Source organism: Megalops cyprinoides, chromosome 1 (genome assembly GCF_013368585.1).
Source record: "Megalops cyprinoides isolate fMegCyp1 chromosome 1, fMegCyp1.pri, whole genome shotgun sequence".
In the NCBI taxonomy this organism is placed as follows: Eukaryota; Metazoa; Chordata; class Actinopteri; order Elopiformes; family Megalopidae; genus Megalops; species Megalops cyprinoides.
The window spans coordinates 50,247,401-50,268,286 of NC_050583.1; the positions used below are offsets into that span (position 1 = coordinate 50,247,401).

General features: G+C 43.6%; 1 protein-coding gene across 1 annotated transcript in view; it reads left to right on the forward strand.

Annotated features, from left to right (window-relative positions):
* LOC118782402 (lysyl oxidase homolog 4-like) overlaps positions 1 to 19,327 on the forward strand; it is a gene marked incomplete at its 5' end in the record, with an annotated part of 37,123 nt that extends 17,796 nt beyond the window's left edge. The window contains 11 exons of the mRNA XM_036535748.1: positions 830 to 868; positions 1,781 to 1,991; positions 2,752 to 2,932; positions 8,675 to 8,829; positions 9,349 to 9,516; positions 11,522 to 11,684; positions 12,275 to 12,518; positions 14,573 to 14,688; positions 15,216 to 15,352; positions 18,997 to 19,108; positions 19,257 to 19,327. Of these exons, the coding sequence (XP_036391641.1) occupies positions 830 to 868; positions 1,781 to 1,991; positions 2,752 to 2,932; positions 8,675 to 8,829; positions 9,349 to 9,516; positions 11,522 to 11,684; positions 12,275 to 12,518; positions 14,573 to 14,688; positions 15,216 to 15,352; positions 18,997 to 19,108; positions 19,257 to 19,327 (1,597 nt within the window). The remainder of the gene's footprint in view (positions 1 to 829; positions 869 to 1,780; positions 1,992 to 2,751; positions 2,933 to 8,674; positions 8,830 to 9,348; positions 9,517 to 11,521; positions 11,685 to 12,274; positions 12,519 to 14,572; positions 14,689 to 15,215; positions 15,353 to 18,996; positions 19,109 to 19,256) is intronic.
* Positions 19,328 to 20,886: the final 1,559 nt, after the last annotated feature.

The window sequence follows — 20,886 nt, forward strand, 5'->3', positions numbered from 1 at the left end:
CTCCCTCATCCTCTTGCCCCCTGCTCACAGCTCTTTATGTCATCTCGCGAGGCAAGACCACAGACGTTCAAAAACGTACACGTTGACAAATATACTTTATACGGGCTCACCCCGACGGTGACTCCAAACGCATTTGCTGGGACTAGACATTCCACACAGCCGACAGGGACGTCCAAATTAGAAATGAGGAGGGTGAGGGCCAGTCGGGCCTAACAACGGGAACATTTAGGTCTCATGGCAACCAGACCTCGGCCACAAAGCCACACGGGCCCCTGGCCTGCTTGTTTTGTCTCTGAGATATTTATGTATTTGCGGCATGTTTATTTGCCAGTCGCGTATGGTGAGTCAAACGGGGAGCTGAAAGAGTGTCGGACGCCATGCTCCACGTGCTGGAGTGGGCATTGCGATAGGGGAGCCCTGTCCTCGCTGCTCCTGATTGGCTAGAGATCAAAGCTCGCGAGCCAATAGCAGGTCAGCTTTAATGCTTTGGTCAGCCCTAATACTTCCAGAGGTGTTGGCACTGGCATGCAGAACAAGCATAACTGAATTTTTTAAAAGGTAAATTTCACACTGGTGCTGGGAAGTATTTATCTACACAGAGAGTTATTAATAACCGGGTTTGAGACATTATAGACAAAGCAAAGTGACAACGACCAAATGACCCGAGTGCCCTGTTCCTGTTATTGAAATTTCTTGTGTTCTTCTATGGAAAACAGGAAATAATAACAATGATTGTACCAGTGTGTAAACGCGAAATGGACTGTCATCAGTGTAGGCTGGAAGCCACACAGAACTAACCTCTCACCTCCCTTCTGTCTGTCTCTTACAGAAAAGCATGGGATACGAAGATGGCTGATCCATCCACTAGGTACGGTTTGGACTCATTTAAACTCTTTATATTCTCATGACTGGACATTGTGAAGTAAAAAAAAGCAATGTCATTCCTGTAGGAAAATTATTTTAAAAATGTATGACTAATGATTTTGACAAAATATGACAATGACTATGATGATGATGACAATTAGGGTGATTATGATGAAGGCGATTAGACTGGTGATGATGGTGGTGGCAACAAAACGAGGCAAATGAGATCATGCTGCTCAGCTTTAAAAAGCAGTGTGTCAGGGCGTTTTTTGCATCCACAGCTGAAAACTGATTTCAAATTAGAGATAATAAAGTAATCTCATCAGAAAGATGGATTTTCCATGCCAGGTATAGTTTGTTAGTGTATTTATTTGGTAGATATTCACTCATATTCAGAGTGACTTACAAGCCTGTCATTGCCACGTGTGTATGGTATGGTTCTTGTCAATGAAAGGGCAGTAAAAACAAGGATGCAGAAGGGCTAACACATTAGTGATAAAGCATCAGGCTAGAAAAGGTCCACGTTTTATGTATAAACCCAAAGCTTTTATAATCACATAGTGGTTAAAGTTATCACAGAATATAACATTGCATTCTCATAGCACAGACATAATGCCTAATGATGATCTATATAAGTAATTTAACCCAGTGCTGCACTAACATAGATAGAGTGCTTTACTATTAACCATCAGGACAAAGTAAATGAACATCACTCTAATGTATGTGCACTCACCAAAATTCTATAACACTACATCAAACGGGTGATATGGGGTAATGAGGTGTCAAGAGCCGAGTGTAGGATGTGCCCTGGTTCAGGGAGACTTAACACAGTCTGGGCAGGTGAGTTTTGAGACAGTGGGAGATTCTGTGGTCCTGACAGTTGTGGTACGATCCTTTTCGCTCTCCTCCTCCCCAGGCTCAGCACCTTGGCCAGTAAGAAGGGCTACTGGGTGGAGAAGGTGAACTGCAAGGGCACGGAGAACGGCCTGGCTCAGTGCCACGCCCAGCTGTCCATCCCGCGGCAGGACACGCCCTGCCTGAACGGCATGCACGCCGTGGCCCGCTGCGTCCTGGGGGCCCAGTTCTCCCGCATGTCCGGGAGGTCCCAGCAGCCCTACGTTGTGCAGGTGAGGGGCGGAGCTATGATATCCCATCGGTGGCTCGCTGGTTTAAGCCAATCGTAGCAGTTTGCTGTGGAGTCTTTTGATTGGTGCAGGCAAGTCAGTGATTTACAGCACACCGTAGACTTCACTCAACCATCACTTTAGCTGGCGTGAGATAATTCTGCCTTCCTCCCTGGGTTGAATTGGTTCCTGACACTTTTTCTGAGGCTTGAGTTTAAGGCTGTTTTACGTGCAGCAAAATTAGGAATGTGCTCAGTCTGTTTCCATTCCTGTCACTCCTTTGTCATTGGTCCAAAACATCCATTTACATCCATGCACTGAGGTCAACTCAGGCTCCAGTCACTTAATCATGTGTAGTTTGACTTGTTGAATTTTCAAGACTAGATTGTCATATAGAAGTGAGGAACAGATAATGACTGACAGGTTAGTCATGCCAAGTCCATTCATAGCAGATGACCTTTAGTAAAATTAAATAGACAAAACTGATTTAGACAGCCTTTGTACAGGCAAACAAAAATCTCTCTCTGTCTGTTTCTCTGCCACTCCCTCTCTCTGTTTCTCACTCCCTTTGATGTGATTAACACCATAAGTGCACTGGATTTAAAACAGTATAATGTTAAATTTCAAAAAGTAAGGGATATCAGAAGAGCAGAGACGTTCTGAGGCCACAGCTGTGACTTTTCCCTTGTAGTGGCTTGCAGGGCTGTTATCATACTGCTGAAGTAACTGTGTTTGCCTGTGATTGACCCCCCCCCCACCGCAGCCAGTGGTGCGGTTGAAGGCAGGACCCCGTCTGGGTGAGGGGCGAGTGGAGGTGCTTCGGGAGGGGAAATGGGGCACGGTGTGCGACCACCTCTGGGACTTGACCGCCGCCAGTGTGGTGTGCAGGGAGCTGGGGTTCGGCACTGCCAAGGAAGCCCTGACCCGCGCTCACATGGGCCAAGGTAAGAAACCTCATCGCGCACTTATCTTTAAAACCTGGTTGCAGCACTTAAATATTTTCTTTTCCTTTCCTTGTATATGACTGTTGGGTGTCATTGCACTTGTGTTTGATTTTTGTCTTCATTGTAGCACTTCTGTATTCACTGGTGAATATAGCACTGGGTGATGGGTGTTTTAGTTGTGTGTTCAGACGTAGTTTGTTGTTTTTTTTGTATTTACTGGTGTCCATGTGGCCTCATCATTGCATTACAATACATTACATTACATAAATGATCATTACATTACATTACATACATGATCTTTACATTACATTACAGTATATTGTATTACATACATTGCATTCACTTTTTTACTTTTGCTTTGTCAGTTTATCTGGCCAAGCGACTAAATGTAAATGCTCCTTCTCTCCTGTGGTGCAAGAAGAGATAGGCTCCCAGCATGTGTCTCCCTGATGGCTGGACAATTGAGCCAAAATGGAGGTGGATAATTTATGGTCAGTGAGGTGGTTGGACTGTTAAGCCAAAATGGAGGTGAACGGATGACTTATGAACAGTGAGGTGTTTGACAGCGGTTCTCTCTTTGAAATCTGTAAGTGGAAGCACACAACAGCCCATGAAAAGAAGAGTGTGCGGTCCAGTTTGGTTTGAACACAGGAAGCACTGGCCCTGTAGCAGGAATGGAGGCTGTGCCAGTTTCTGACACAGACCTTGAACATTGTATTCACTACCAGAGAGTGTGGAGGACACCCTAATCCTGTGGTTAAGCATTTGTTTGTTTCAGCTTTGTGGGCAGGTGAGCTTTAAAGAATCTGGACGAGCAAGAAAGCAATGTGCTGTGAAGCCGCATGGTGAATGCTTGAACCGTGTGTTATCCAGGTGGCTTAACTTGTCTATGACTAAACCCTGTGTTTAAAGAGATTGGTTTTAAAAAACCTTAAATTTCGTCAGACTAAGCCTTAAATATGAGAGATAAAATATCGAAGGAACTCTCCAACCTTTCCTTATCTTTGGGGTGCTGTCTCCTCTGAGGAACTTTCCGAGTTCTGCTTATTTTAAGAGCTCTGTCTCTTCTGAGGAACTTTCCAAGCCTTCCTGAATCCACACTATGCTTCCCTGCCCCCGATTAGGCACATTGGATCTCTCTACATGCCTGCGTTGTTCCTCTGAAGGCTCTCTGTGGTCTTCTCTCCTCTCTTCATTCTCTTTACTCATTTACAATTTAGAATGTGGGATTCTGGAATCTGGAATTTTGTCAGGCATTCTGTAGTGTTCTATATACATTATGCTGTTGATGCTGTAATACTGGTTTGAGGAGAGTTAGAGAGAACAGTTTCTGTTTTGAGTGGTATACATTTAGAGCGCCTTTATGAATTCCTGACATTGCCCATGATTCTGTGTGACCCAGTTTAGATGGCTGTTTTTCATGTATTATGAGCATGCCTTTTTTCAAGCAACTGTGCCTCCACCACAAATGCTATTATACTGTACATTCATGTTTAAAAAAGACAGTTTCACAGTCCTGGTAGTGTTTCTGTGAGAGCTCTTTACTCCATTGTGAAGCAGTGGTTAGGCCTGATCCTGGCAGTACACTTTCTCTCAGTCATCCAATCAATTTTTTTGGTTTATCCATTTTATTTTACGTAGCACTCTTAACAAATGTACTGTTACTGATACCCACATATATAAAAGGATCTGCATTCCATGTAAGGTTTGCCATGCACCACATGAACAGGTAATGAGGTTGTCGCAAACAACTAACATGTACAAAGATACTATCTAAAGTATACTACAGTATATAATTAGTCTAAAAATATTAGCAAATTACTCTTTGGGTGCAAAAATCACAGATAGAAAACCTCAAATGTTGATGAAGAAAATGTGAAAATTTTCCCCTTAGTTGAATAATATAATTGTGCTGTCTTGAGGAGAAAATGGTTTCAACAGATACACATGATTTGGTTTTATTTTGTATTACCAGTTGAAACAGAGGACAGCAGGCACATTATTATTTTACATTATTACATTACATAATTACATTATTTAGGATAAAGCAGGGCCTATGGGCTTATCAGGGCTTTACTTTCTCACAGAAGCCCATTGTACCATGAGTGCTGAAGAGAAAGCAGGATCTTGGTGGCAGGACTGGGTTATATTATCATTTATCATTGCATTCATTATATTGTAGAATATGTGTTGAACTAAAATGTATCGAATGAAAGATGGTATGGTTTGAACTATATATCAGCACTTTTTACGATCAGAAAATGCCACATTCGCCTTCTCCACTTGGCTGCACACCTTTGCACTTGAGCTTGCCCTTGTAGGTTTAAACTTGTTTGAGATTTTGTATCACACTTTTATGTCGACCCCCGTCTGTCATATCTTTGTAGCTTGCTAGCTTGCTCTGAAGTCTGAATGGTGTCACGTCATGGTTCTAGATACGTTTGTGTGGCATGCAAATGTCGTTCTGTTTTAAAGGATCACAGCGGAACACGACATGGCCCCCCAAAGATGATCTCCCAGAGAGATCAAAGGCAGGCAGCTACCACAGTCAGATCCCTGTAAACTCTCCTGGATGATTGGCTGTCAACTGTGTTTTGTGGGGCCAAGTGTGAAAGCTGAGCTAGTGCTCAGGATATCAGCGTGAATCTTGGGGTTGGTGCGGAGAGCTGCTACTGCTGTTCCACGAACAGTGCAACCTTAAGTTTACTGTTAGACCCAGTATGAAAGCCAGGCAGGGGATCAGTATTTCAGTGTGAATCTGGGGGTTGGTGTATATATATATATACCCAATGACCACTTTATTAGGTACACCTGTGCACCTGCTCGTTCATGCAAATATCTACTCAGCCAATCATCTGGCAGCAACTCAATGCATAAAATCACGAAGACGTAGTCAAGAGGTTCAGTTGCTGTTCAGACCAAACATCAGAACGTGGGTAGGAAATCTGATTAAAGTGACTTAGACCATGGCATGATTGTTGGTGCCAGACAGGGTGGTTTGAGTATCTCAGAAACTGTTGATCTCCTGGGATTTTCACGCACAGCAGTCTCTAGATTAGAGTGTATAGAGAATGGTGCGAAAAACAAAAAACATCCTGAGAGCAGCAGTTCTATGGGCAAAAACACCTTGCTAATGACAGAGGTCAGAGGAGAATGGCCAGACTGGTCCAGCTGACAGGAAGGTGACAGTAACCCAAATAACCACAAGTTACAACAGTGCTATGCAGAAAAGCATTTCTGAACATACAACATGTATGGTGGATGGGCTACAGCAGCAGAAGACCCCTCCGGGTACCACTCCTGTCAGCTAAGAACAGGAAACTGAGGCTACAGTGGGCACAGGCTCACCAAAACTGGACGGTAGATGATTGGAAAAACATCGCCTGGTCTGACGAATCTCGATCAGCATTCTGAACCACTTTCATCAACCACTTTCACTTTCCATCTATCCAGTGATAATGGTGTTTGGCTCCAAGAGATGTAAATCAGAGTCAGATATAATTATAGACATATTTTCTGTTTTCTCTATGAAATTTGTCAGGGATTCACACAGTCTCTCAAGGCCAGAGAAGGTCAGATAGGTCACTGATCAGGGAAATGCAGACAGCTACAACATTCTCAGTTCTGTGGTAAAAGCAGGGCAAAATGTCACGTGCACACACTCATACACACACACACACTCATACACACATGCAAAACAAGTCAGCAAAATTGTACACATCTGCAGAGATTCCTAATCACATCATCAGCTCCCAAAATTACAGGGGCGATGGTGCTCTTGTGCTCATTTCCCATTTTAACTGTTACTGTATTCTAAAGTATATGTCAGTGGTTTCTATGCCTAAATATAATTTCCTACATGAGGTACAATTCGCTTATGGGTCCACCTTCCACATCAGAACACTTGGGTTTGTTGGGTTTTGACCAATATCTGATGATCTCTGTCATGGCTTAGATCTTAGATCTTGGGCCAAGTACAGTACAAGCCAGCATGCACATTATGTCTACTGCTGTCTGACCCAGTAACAGAAACAGAGGGTGTCTCTTCACTTTTCTGGGGTAAAGCAAATCAAAACGTTCCCTGAGAACTCCCTTTTGGAGTAATTCTGTTGCTGTGATTTACACACCACACCTAGTGGAGCTACATGAATCTCCACCCAACCTCTGGTGCCTTCATCTGTCTCTTTCAGTCACAGTCCCCTTCAGTGAAAACCATTTTTTCTTCTGCCCAAGGGGCACACCTTAACCAACTATAGCCATCTGAAAATGGAGAGAACATTTACATTACATTTACATTTATTCATTTGGCAGACACTTTTATCCAAAGTGACTTACAAGTGAGGCAGAGTACGACACAAGCAAAATAGCTATATAAGGAGTCAACAATATTAGTTGCACTGCATGACCAGGTTCCAGTAGTTGGCCAGACAACGTACAAGCAGCTGGTAGTGATTCAAGTGCATGAAACAAGTGCATAGATTTAAATTTTTTTATTGTTATTTATATTGCACTTCCAGTAAAAAGAAATGCTAAAATTCTTAATTTTGGTAAGAAGAAATGTTAAAATCCAGATTGCCTAATGTTAATGTAGGGATGTTGAGAGCTTTTGTGATGATGTGTGGGCTGTTTCAAAGAAGGAAGCTTTGGGTAATGAGGGCTCCCATTGTGAGGTGGGACGGTTGAGTTGCCTCAGATGTTGGCTGTCACGTTATTCCAGCGCCTGTGGTCTGCCCTTTTCTCTCAGTTATCTGACTTCACATTGAAAGCTTTTTTTTTTTTCCTTTTGCTATGTTTTTATGAGTGTAAAGAATGTCAGTAATGAGCTGTAACACAAACCGGAGCTTGTCGGGTGTCACCTCAGTGAAGCAGGAAGGAGAGATAGAGCAGATACTGACAGGAGCTTCTGAGGTGTGCTGCTCACGGGGCAGGAGTGCTGGGCTCCCAGGCAGGGAAGTGCCAGGGAAGTGCACCTTTACCTGAAGACCTTTACACCTTTACCTGCACCCTCCACACAGGCAGCACTCCTCTCTCTCTTCCTCTGTGTATGGACAGGCGAGTGAGAGTAGTTTGTATGGGGCGGCACTGGTGTAGCACAGTGGTAAGGAGCAGGGCTCGTAACTGAAAGGTTGCTGGTTTGATTCCCAGCTAGGTCACTGCTGCTTGGCTAAGGTACCTAACCCAGAATTGCCTCAGTAAATATCCAGCCGTACAATATAAGTGGATAACGTAAAGTTTGTAACCTATGTAAGTCGCTCTGGATAAGAGCGTCTGCAAAATGACAATAATGTAATGTAATGGGACCGGCGTTGTGGAGCAGTGGCTACAGTGCTGGACTCTGGACTCCTCAGTTACTAATGAAAGGAGCCCGAGTCTTTTGTAAACACCCTCTTGAGAGTAGAGCTGTGCTAGAGTGTCCGATCGGTATGAATGAGTCACAGGACACGTTGTTATGTGTGTGAAATTACCCAGGAGAGGAGAATCTGCTATGAAAATAAATGCTGTAATGTGACGCTGAAGTTCCAGGTGAGGTACTTAAACCAGAACTGGCTCAGTGAATATCCAGGTGCATAAATGGAAAACATGTAAAAACTGCAACCTGTGTGAATCCGCTACATGACAATGATGTAATGTAATCATGTTCCGACCAGACAGCCGGGTGTATGAGTGAACTCATGTGTGCAGTGGGAGCCCGGTATTAGGCCTCAGCAGCATTAATGGGTCTCCCCCCAACTCCGTCCACAGGGACGGGCCCCATCCACATGAACTCGGTCCAGTGCACCGGGAGAGAGCGCTCCATCATGCAGTGCCAGTACCAGGAGGTGCAGGTCAGGACCTGCAGACACACGCAGGACGCGTCCGTCCGCTGCAACGTTCCCCAGACGGGCCTGGAGGCCACGGTAGGCCACCCCCCACCCCCCACCCCCCAACATCACAATACACGCATTAACAAATCACAGAAGAGCAGAAGGCAGGGTTAATATCAAAAGAAGGACACCAAAAAAAAAAAGACTATTCAGAACACTCTGACCTGGCTTGTAATTGCACTCAGGTTCACGCAGTGCGTTCTTACCTTAGCCCCATAAGAAATCGAAGGCCTTGTGTCAAGTTTACGGTCAGGAAATTTCCACTGTTTCCCATTCAGAAGTGGATCCTTTCTTTGTGCTGAGCATTTAAGCCCATGGTTTGTGACATGTCATTATCACTGCAAATCCGCATTCTTGGATTTGACCAAGGCACTTGGCTACCCAAGCGGAGACACACATAGCTACGGATAGCTATGGACAAAGGGCTAACAGTGTTTTCTTGTCTTGCCTTCTCCCTTCTCTTTCTTCCTCTCCCACTCTCTCTCTCACTGCCTCCCTCTCTTATTTTCTCCCTCTCTCCTGACCCCCCCCTTCCTCCCCTGTGTTGCCCAGGTGCGGCTGGCCGGGGGGCGTGAGCGGGCTGAGGGCCGCGTGGAGGTGCTAATGGACGTGGGTGGGCAGAGGCGATGGGGATCGGTCTGCAGTGAGAACTGGGGCATCAACGAGGCCATGGTGGTGTGCCACCAGCTGGGCTTCGGGTTTGCCTCTCGTGCCCACCAGGTGAGATGCAACACCTAGCGCGTATGTTTTAGGGGCAACAGCGCTGGACACCATACCTGGTGGTCATGCATTCAATTCCCAGCTGTTGTGCCTTTGGCTCAAATTTCTTCCCTGACTCAATCCAGTAAATATCTACTTGCTGAATAGGTTATGCAGTATGTTCAATGTTACAGTGCAAACATAGACAAAGCAAATTAGGAAATGAATCTGGGCAGCAGTGTGACGTAGTGGTAAGGAGCAGGAGTTGTAACTGAAAGGTTGCTGGTTTGATTCCCATGCTGTTGTTCCCTTGGGCAAGGTACTTATCCTACAGTTTCCTCAGTAAATATCCAGCGGTATAAATGGATAACACTTAAAGATGTCAACCTATGTAAGTCGCTCTGGGTAAAAGCTAAATGACGATAATGTTATGTTGGATGGATATACTTTGGTTCTCTTGTGCTGGAAGTCACTCCTGATAAGAACATCAGCTAAATTACAATTATGTAATGTAACATTAGTGCATGGCTACACCTAAGACTTACTATAGCCTATCAGTTGGATGGAGATTTCTGTGACATCCATTTATAAAAGATTTTGCAACACATTTCCTATTTATGGCATCTATTCCATTTTTATTGCAAGCATTTGTCCTGGTTGTGTGGTTATTGTAATGCTAAGCTTCTGTCCTGGTGGTGTGGTTATTGTAATCCTATGCTTGTGTCCTGGTTGCATGGTCACTGTAATGGCATGCTTGCGTTTGGTTGTGCGGTTATTGTAATAGTATGCTCTGTTGTGGTTTTATGGCCGGTGTGACATTTGAAGATGAACCAAATCAAATAGTGTCTGTGCAGTAGCCCTGGTGTTATAAGGCCGGAATATGTCCATGCATCACCTTTTCACTGCCCGTCGACGTGAGTTTTGTTACCGGGGCTGTGTTTATGCATAAAGGCGTGCCACCATACAACGGTGGCCCTCAAGTGGCGCATAGGAGGCACAGAGAAGTAAACTGAGCTGACTTATTCAGAAATATGAGGGGAAGTATAATAAAGGCGTTAGGGAAAGACGACAGCTTAAAGCAGGAGGCCGCAAAGGCCTCTTTCAGAACGTGACACGTGGAAAGAACGAGATCGGTCTCTCAGCTCCCAGAGTTGCCTCGGCATCTTGAAAAAGTGGATTGCCTCATTTCCAGAAAAAAAAAAAAAGAAGATGTAAATAGCACTCCAGAATTCAATAAGTTTCTTTTGTGTAAGGTACGTCTCACTGCGTATTAGTGAAATTTACTCTGTCACAGATTTCTTCATAACTTAGGAGCTTTCATAATCCGTATACATTTTCAAGAAGCGGGTTACTGTTCGTTTTTTTGGCCGTGGTGTTTTTCTGCGCAGGGCTGTTTCCTGTGCAGGGATAATTGTAGGCTTTTTTGAAAAATGCTTGACCACTCCAGAAGAAAGACTCAGAGAGAAAACAGGCTTAAAAATAGAATCTTTGTTGCTCGGATAGGACAAGAAAAAAAGAGAAGGTTACAGTTTAATGGGCTGCATACAGTAAATGGCTTGTGGTGAGAGAAATAACAGAAATGTGATTATGTGAGTTAAGTGTTGCTAATAATGGCTGCTCATTAGTGCACCCGATTGCTGTGTAAAAAAAGTTATTGTTGTTGCTACGCACAGACACCTGTTGTTGCTAAGGAGACCCTGTTTGTGTGTGTGTGTGTGTAAAATATGAGCACCCATGTTGCTTAAGAGATAATTGAGAGATTAATTTGTAAAAAGGTGGTTTGTGTTGCTAGGAGGTGAGCATCTGTGTTGCTAAGGAGACCCTGCGTGTGTTTGTGTATGTGTATGTGCATGCATGTAGCCTGTGTTTGATGTGTCTTTGTGTGTGTGTTGCTGGGAAGTGAACATCTGTGTTGCTAAGGAGGTAATTGTGTGTGTAAAAAGGTGGTTTGTGTTGGTGGGCTGCCGGCAGTCCTGTTGCTAGGGAGACTGGGTGGGTGTGACTGACGGGACCCTGTGTGCTGTAGGAGACGTGGTACTGGCCCGGAGACCCCAGTGCCAGCGAGGTGCTTCTGAGTGGGACCCACTGCGTCGGGACCGAACTCTCCATCCAGCAGTGCCGCAGGAACGGCCAGGTGTACTGCCCGCGGGGAGGCGGAACCAGGGCAGCCGGGGTCACCTGTGTGGAGAGTGAGTGCAGCTCCCCATGCTGCAACACACACACACACACACACACACACACACAAACATATAAAGGCACATATATATGTTTTACAGGCTACATACATATACACATACAGCAAAGGCTACATTCATAAGCATGCACATATAAACACACATACACATAACCACACACACACGTACATCAAACAAAGGCTACGTGCACACACACTGAATGTGATCAGTTACCTACTTTACTAAGTATAAGGTTCAACCCCATCTGCTGAGCATTCAATGTATTGAAATACCACAGATATTGTATATTGACCAGATAATCAGCCTACTGTACCACACATTGAAGGTTGTGATTCTGTAATTGTTTTCATTGTTATTCCGCTTTGTTGCCTTGTTATGAAATCCATAGTGTGCATAGGAACATAGACAGCACTATTACCTCCTGGACGGAAGACAGACGTAACATACGAGCTGAATATCTGGTCCTGATATAGAATGTCTGTGTTAATACTGTGGGATGTGAAGTGTAGAACAGCTACACTGCTCTCTCTGAGTGGTTCTGTTTTGGTGACCACCCCACTCTGTGCCCCGCCTCCTCAACACAGCGGCCCCTGACCTGGTGCTGGACGCCCAGCTGGTCCAGGAGACGGCCTACCTGGAGGACCGGCCGCTGCACCTGCTGACCTGTGCCAACGAGGAGAACTGCCTGTCGTCCTCGGCGGCACGCATGCACTGGCCCTACGGACACCGCCGCCTCCTGCGCTTCTCCTCCCGCATACACAACCTGGGCCGGGCCGACTTCCGCCCCCGCGCCTCCCGCGAGTCCTGGGTGTGGCACCAGTGCCACCGGTGAGTGGGCGACGCCCAAAGGGACCTTTGGGTAATGGCGGTGTGGTGTGACAGATAAGGGTGCGGGCCAACTGCATAATGAGTGCCTCAGTGCTGCACAGCTGGAGGGCCTTTGACACAGGAACTCAAAACAGGCTTCACTTAATAACCAGCTCTACAAATGGATTATGGATGTAAGCTATTTAAGATATCCTAGGGGGTGCTGACTTAGATAAAGTGACTTTGCATTAGATCATTGTCAATTAGTAGATGTTCTTACCCAGAGTTACTTACATAGGGTTTTTTGATACAGCTGAATATTTACTGTGGCAATTGTGCATAATGTACCTTGCCCAAGGGTTCAACAGCAGAGCTGCAGCAGTCTTCTGGCTATGAGACCTGCTTCTGACCTCTATCCCACACTGCTGTTAGTTGGAAATGTCATTTGACATCATCAAAGTACCTCTTTAGTTACTCATATGAACCAAATAACCACTGAAATAAAAGATCCTACGGGACAATCAATTGGACTACTTTTGTCATACATTATCTTGCTGCATAGGACTTTATTGTAAAGACGCTTCTGTGTGGCAAGGTAACGTGAATGTTAGGAATGTTTAATTTGATTATTTGACAGGGATAAATGAAACAAATGCACACATGTCATACAACACATGTGGATACACGTGCATACAGTTTATATCCTAGCTTAGGACACCGTTCCGACAAGTCAAGCCCAGAAGCTCCAGGGAAAGACCAGCTTTACCCACAGAGAGAATAAGCTCTCTGTTCTGTACAAAACGGGCATACAGTGCAGCCAGAGTGGTACCACTGTTTGTCATGGAAGCTCCTCGCATATTGTTTGGACGCAGAGTCGGACCGCAGCGGCTGCGCCTGAACCCAGTTCAGCGTTCTGCACGTTCATCACGACCTCGTCCGGCCTGCCACAGTCAAACACAGGAGGTTCTTTACAGCAGGCAGTGTGCTATTGTGGTCGCTGGAAGAGCAGGCCTGGTTCCTCTCCCAGGCCACTGAGAATGGTGCCAGCGCACGCAACCGACCAATGGGAGTTCAGATCCCGTCACCAGTTAATGATATCAGAGCTCGGACAAAATGAATCTGATCCTGTTACCATTTCGATAGCGACTCTTTTCAGTGCTGTTATCTCATGAGAGAAATGTGTTATTTTGGTCAAACTGTATGTTTTTGACACTGACAGTACTCTTTCGGGGTGCCTATCAGATGTCAGGAATGCAGCTCCCGGTGGTGGGTATAGGGAATGGCTGTAGTTAATTTCACTAAAGTGGAATTTCACTAAAGAGCTAAAATTTCAGTCAAGCACAGTTGCTTTTTTGGCTGCGGTGTGGATGACTGATGTGTGTGTGTGGGTAACACACAGAAAGTCTTTGGACACTGTGGTGCCGTGTGAGCGAGCCTTATGCTGAGTGGAGGCAGAGACACAAGGCACATCTTCACATTGTGCCTGTGAACACACTGCTCTGTTAGCCTTTAGCCTTTATAATCTAATGTACTGTACTGCACCTGGCTTCTGATGCCTAGTCAAGTTGCACAAGTTAACTTGTGGTAGGGCTTGAATGGTGTTATGCTCACTATCACTGGTCTTTGAATGTTGTTAGCCTGGTCTGACGCTGTTGTTCAATCAACTTCAATGGATAGACTTAAGTTCTATTGTGCTGGAAGTCGCTCTGGATAAGAGCATCTGCTAAATGCACGTAATGTAATCTGTAATGTAATATCATCTCATTTGATCAGGCAGAGTTATTGCATTCGTGTCATTTGGCAAACACTCTGGATAAAAGAATTTGCTAAATGACAATAATGCAATGTATATGTAATGGCATGCAAGTTCAGTGCCTTGCTCAGGGGTACAACAACAATGCCCCGCCTGAGAATTGAACCAACAAGCTCTGTTCATTACTATGCCACAATGCTGGCCCTTTGGGGTTTTCTCTTACCTTTCCTTAAAATACTGCTGAGATTCTTGCATGGACCCTCCGCTCTTTGATCTGCTTTGTCACCCTGCCCCTTGGTGACCCTTCCCGTTTTCCCGCCAGACACTATCACAGCATCGAGGTGTTCACGCACTACGACCTCCTGACCCTGAACGGCACGAAGGTCGCCGAGGGCCACAAAGCCAGCTTCTGCCTGGAGGACACCACCTGCCCCGATGGTACGTTACACCTGTCATTTCCTTTGCTAGCTCTGTTCTGTCAGCAGGCTTGCCAGTTGACTTTTATTGATATAGTTTTTAAATGTCAGGTGTTACTTTTAGTCTTCATCAACACAATACAGTCAGTTCAGTGATCACAGAATGAAAATATTTGCTCTTACTTGTTAGTCAGACTTTTAGGTTCACTGAATCCAGGGTTCAATCTTAGAAGGCAATCGCATTTTAAAGGCCAGTGTTGGGGAGGAACATTGATTTTGAATTCTTCCAGCCCTAGTTATTAATTAATATAAGTGGTGTTTCTTCAAAACAGATTTGCTCAGTGTGAACAAGCTCTTGTGCTGTTCAGAAACATCACTCAGTGGCTGGATCTAAGCAGAGCTCAAAATTTATGTTAGGTTTTCAGGTTAGATAAGTCAGTACGTATTTGAAAGTTTTATGAGAATATAAAACCACTTTAATAACCACATTCAAGCTTTTGAATGTGGTTATTAAAAGTTATGAAACTGAGTATTTTTTCTGGGGGCCAGGACTGCAGAAACGCTTTGCTTGCTACAACATGGGGGAGCAGGGAATTTCAGTGGGGTGCTGGGACACCTACCGCCACGACATCGACTGCCAGTGGGTCGACATCACAGACATCACGCCAGGGGACTACATCTTCCAGGTCAGAGTTCACATCAACTGCATACCAATTGTGCATTAGTTACCTACACTGTCACACTCACACGGTGGTGACGTAGTCTAATGATTTATGCCTGACAGTGATGTTAAGAATGAGGCTTCATGAACCTCAAATTGGGTGGAGCCAGTGCATTCCATTGATAACCACTAATTCTATCCAATCGTAGGGTTTTGTTATGTACATGACTTTTGATTGGTTCATTCGAGTAACTGACAGCCCATGGTTGCTCCACCCATTACTGTGTTCATGAAGCCTCACTCTCCATTCACTAATATATGCACCTCCTCTGTGTTTGGTTTGGCTCTTCAATGAGCCAGACATTTTGATTTAGTATAACATCTAGAAAAAAAGAAGGATGCCTGCTTCCATAGTGAGTGAGCAGAGATCACAAGCTTAAATCCCACACTGCCACTCACAGAAGTTTCAACACTGTATTTTTACTGTCTATAATAAGAATAATAATAACACAGCATCATTTTGTATCTCTAAGATTAATATAAGTACCCCTCACGGATCAGGAGCTGGCGTTTGTAGTCACAAGCCAACTGTACACTTCCTCAGATCTCAAATCACGGCAGCATCCCAGGCGTAATCAAGAAAAATCCCTGGGATTCAGCAAGTCTATTTCTACATCACGCCCACGGCAGGCCGATAAATGGGAAGCTGTGCTATAATTACAGCACAGCAGGTTTACGGGCCCCCTCTGTTTGTTTACACAGCTTGTAGCTGTGATAAATGCGCCTGTATTTACGGAGGACTCACACGCGCCTAATCTCACGGCCGTGGGACTCCTCGGCTCCTGCGAGAGGAGCGGAGCGCTGTGGTGAGAGGAGGGAGTGACGTTAATCTCCTATCAGAAAGAACAACATGCTAATGACCCCACAGAAAGAGCAGAAGCCCTCCTCCCTCTTCGCACATTTAGGTTAAATACGAGGTCTCTAGTACGCAGGCATGACTATTTCTGTAATATTTTTTTTAATTTTAAGCAATTTGACAGGCCTAGCTTTCAGAGGCAAAGTCTTGAACTCATCCCAAGTGAAACAGCCCCATTGCTTAAAGGAGTAATTCCCTGCTTGGTGTGATGCTGAGGAATAAGACAGAATTTCATAATGGTTCTAAAGTTCCCTTCCAACAGAAATGCCTTATTTGTCGCTAAATAATTTCTCTCCGCTGTGTTTTTCTGAGAACTCTTGCACTTGGAAACACGCTCCATCAGCAAACAGGACCATAAGAATTGACTGTAATTTGAGGTAAAAAAAAATTGTCTAGCTTGTGCGCATTTACAAAATCTTAGGTAGGTTTAATTAAGTGAAGGAAATAACCTATGTTTAAAACTGGTGGAGTAATCTGGAAAGCTGCTATTGGGAAAATAGCCCAGCAATGTGAGCAGCAAGCAGGAAGAGCAGATCTGCTGCATCAGCATTCTTCCAGCGAGATTTTGAAATTTCCACCTATTTTAGAAGAGCCATACCTGTAAAAAATTGTGCCCTTACTTATATACTATGGGCCTACTCTGAATCTATGCAATAGAAGTGGTTATGAAATAAGTCAGTTTCCAAAACGGAGTTCAACCTATTACAGCTGTATACAACCATTGGTATCAATTTTGTGTTATTTACAGTTGAGCATAAAACTGTATAAGCCAGTGAGTGGAAATGTTTATAAAAGCTGTTGCAGAATTTAATCCTCACATTTTTTGGTTAGTGAGTAACAGGTGGAGGTTAAGTGTAGCTTTCTTTGTTGCTTAACATTGTCCATTTTGCCATTTGCCCATAACTGAAATAAACGAGTGACGTTGTGTGAGGAATAAAACAAAGCAGTGCCTCAGAGCTGAGACCAGAGCAGAAATATTGCATTCCACTGCTCTTGGTCATGGCCTTTCTCTCCTCTCTCTGTCTCAATCCCTCAATCACGTAGGAAAGGAAAAAAACAGGAGGGACTAAAGTGTCATGATACTATGGTAACTTTAAAAATGACGGTTGCTGCCAGGATATGTATTGGATAAGCTTGTTATAACATTGAACCCCCCCCCCCCCCCAGAAAAAGGAAAAACAAAAATACAACTGAAATGTAGCTTGAGTCAGATAAGCACATCATTTCTATCTTTAAGCAGAGAAGAGCCCATTGTGTCTTTTAAAGGCTATGCATGGGTGGTAGCCTGCTGTACAAAATCTGTTAGGACTATCACAGAATCTGTTACTGTCCTTGGATCTTTTTAAATACCGCAAAACACAATAAAAGTTGCTTGGAGCTATGGTTACATTGTGTACTGCACACATACAGAGCACTCTCCTTGTATCTCTGTGCGGAGATAGCGGTAGTGGAGTTTCATTTAAAAGGGAGTTGCCTTATGATCCTTTCCTTTTGTGAAGCGGCAACCATTAGCATCTGTGACATCACGTGCAGAAGAGTCATTACTGGCCCACAATAAACGTTTGGGATTAAACAAAAACCGTGCCAGCTCTGCCTGCTGTGCTGCTAGGCTACGTTTTTTTCCGGGGGGTAGTTATGGAAGTCCTTATACAACAGCAATAAAGTTTACCATAGAGCGCATCTGGAGAAATTACAGGGTGTTTCCCCTCAGACGGAGCCAGATCTTGAAGACACCAATTAGAGGAGTATACATTTAAATGTATGACTCATGCATACGTTAATATTGACTTTGGGTGTTTAGCAATTTGAGAAAATAACAATGCAATCAGAAAGTCTCCTCGTGATGTGTAATTACTAATACTCAAAAAAAGACCAGTTTCCCAGCTGTTTAAGAGGATTTAATTTTGATTCTGTATGGAGGTTTAATGAGTAGGAGAAGTGGGTTATTTTTAAACTGCTTTTTTAAAAATAATTTTGGTCTTCCAGAGAGTGCAGTCAGTTTTTTAAAGTAGTATGTAGTAAGTTAATGTAAAAAATTGTAGAAAGCACAAAATTATCTTCTCATTTTCAAAGGAAAAAATACAAGACATGTGTTTATAGTTAATACATGTCATGTAAAATGTATGGGAAAATACAGAATCTCCCTTTCATTTTCACAGGAAAATATATGATATGTGTTTATATTTGGTATATATCAAGATAAAACACATACCGTATATAGGGAAAATCTTATTCCACACAGGAATATACAGTGCGTTTATCTTGCCTGCTTAAATATGGAAAATTCATTTGTGCTTTTTATGGATGAGAATCAGACGGGCTATAAAAACAAAGCCAGGACAGCTGTTTAATGACAGCCTATGGTAGTGTAAGGCTCAGCTGATATTCATTCTGAGTAAGAATTATGCCTGTTCCTTCTGAATGAGATTTTCAGTGTGTGGATAGTGTACATTCTGCATATTCAGACGAATCCCAGGCACCACAGTGGACACTGAAATATCGAAACATGGATAATGCTACTGTTTTCCTATTGAGAAACATTTTTGCACTCAAGTTTTCTCATAATGATGATTATTGTTACTATAAATATTAATAACAATAAACAAAACAACTACTACTTTTAATAGTATTAGTAAAATAATACCTGCCATATTAAATACTAATATCGCAAGCATACATAAATCTCTGGAATGGAATTACAAAGGAATTGCAGTGCTTAGTCATTGACTACTCAGGGCTTGTCTGCTGTGCAGGTCGAGGTTAACCCCTCATTGGACATGGCCGAGTCTGACTTCCTGAATAACGTGATGCGCTGCCGCTGCAAGTATGATGGGAACCGGGTCTTCATGTACGGCTGCCACACAGGTAAGCGTGTGCTCCTCCAGGTAAATGCCAAAAAACAGCGCTGCACCTGGGATCTTTCCTCTTCTTGTGTTCGGAAAATAGGTGCGTACCAAAGGGAAGGCGATTGTACCGGAATTTTGTAACGCCCCCCCCCCCTTCTGCTCCCTAGGAGACGCTTACAGCGCTGAGATTGAGGACCTGTTTGAGCACCGACAGCAGATCTCCAACAACTTCATCTAACCTGTGCTGGGGGTGGGGGGCGTGAGGCCAGGACGTCCCATCGACAGGGAGCTGAGGGACAAGAGGGGGTCTGGCGGGGTCGGGATGGGGGGTGTCGCATAGGGGGGGGGACCCGTCTCTGCGCACGTTACACTAAAAAGGGAATGAGGACGGCACCTGTCCATTTACTGAGCATTGCCCGCCTGTCAGGGGACGCCCACTTGTTAAGAGAACGAGAGAACATCGAGATTCCCCAGGGACTCTTTACCCGATCCTCTGACCCAGCAGCAAGAACTTGCCGGAAAAGTGGGGGTAGGGGGTGGAGTCTGAACCGCAATGACCAGGACAGGTGTCACAATGGCAACGGGTTTAGTCTACTTTAGAACTGCTTCTTCATTAAATCTTAGATCCAAACAATCATGGATTCCTCCATTAGTTTTCTTTTTCTTTTCCTCACTACGTATAAACTTACTCAAAAATATTTTTGAAGCTTGAATTTACACACAGATTACTATGCAGGTCAGTAAAAAAGCAGTGGACACAAAACACAAAAAAAACCAAAATAAAAAAACAGATGTCCATGCTGAGCATATATGAAATATCAGTATCTGTTAAAATTTAATATAATGGTATTATTGACTGTAATAGGCAAAAGCAACCCTCTGTAAGAAAAAAGTGCCCTTATAAAAATGTGGTATAAGTTGGACCAACTATTACACAGGTAAGCTAATATACTATTGGATCCTATAGTATTAGTAGTTTCGGCCTTAAAGGGCAAATAATGATGTGACAACAAATGAAGTTGCTTCTCTGCAATAAAGACTGCAGCTTGGCCTTGGTCTGTGCCTCCAGATCTTTAATAGCTATCTGGATATTGGTGCTTTTTGTTTTTATCACGGTGCTGTTTCGTCAAATTACGTAATATACCAGAATTTAAAAGTGTGTGTTCTTGTGTATAAAGAAGAATATTTTTGTTGTTAGATTTTACAGTTTTAAATAAATGTTGTAACGTAATGCACATGTATTGTCATGTACAGTTTTGAGTGTTCACGAAATACTTTTCCAGTAGAAAGTGAAGTTATTTCAAAATGAGAAACTTTCTGTCTCTTACTTGTCAGTGCTGTCATTAACAGGTCAAATTATTTTGATTGAAGTGATGCACTTTATCTGTTGAAGTTCGGTAATAAAGCAGTTCTGTTTTGTAAGAATTGTGCCCAAAGTGACACCCAATAATGATAGTCAAAAATAAACAGTGTAATTTTTCCCAAATGGACATCGGATCATTGTTATTAAAAGAATTTTTTTAAAGGAACACATTCTACAGCTTATATTCACAACAGAACTTCACATTTTCACCTTGAAAGATGACAGCTTGAGAAAGATTACAGCTTCACGATATGAGCACAAATATGATATGCTATTACATTTTAGCTGTATTCAGCTTTTTTCATACGGCAGAGTAATAGAAACTATTTAAATTCTGAGCAGCAGAACTTTAACTGGTTTTAGTCATGGAGTAAAATCTGACTCATTCCATTCCTTTCTTACCAATGAGGATGATGTAAGACAACATTAATATT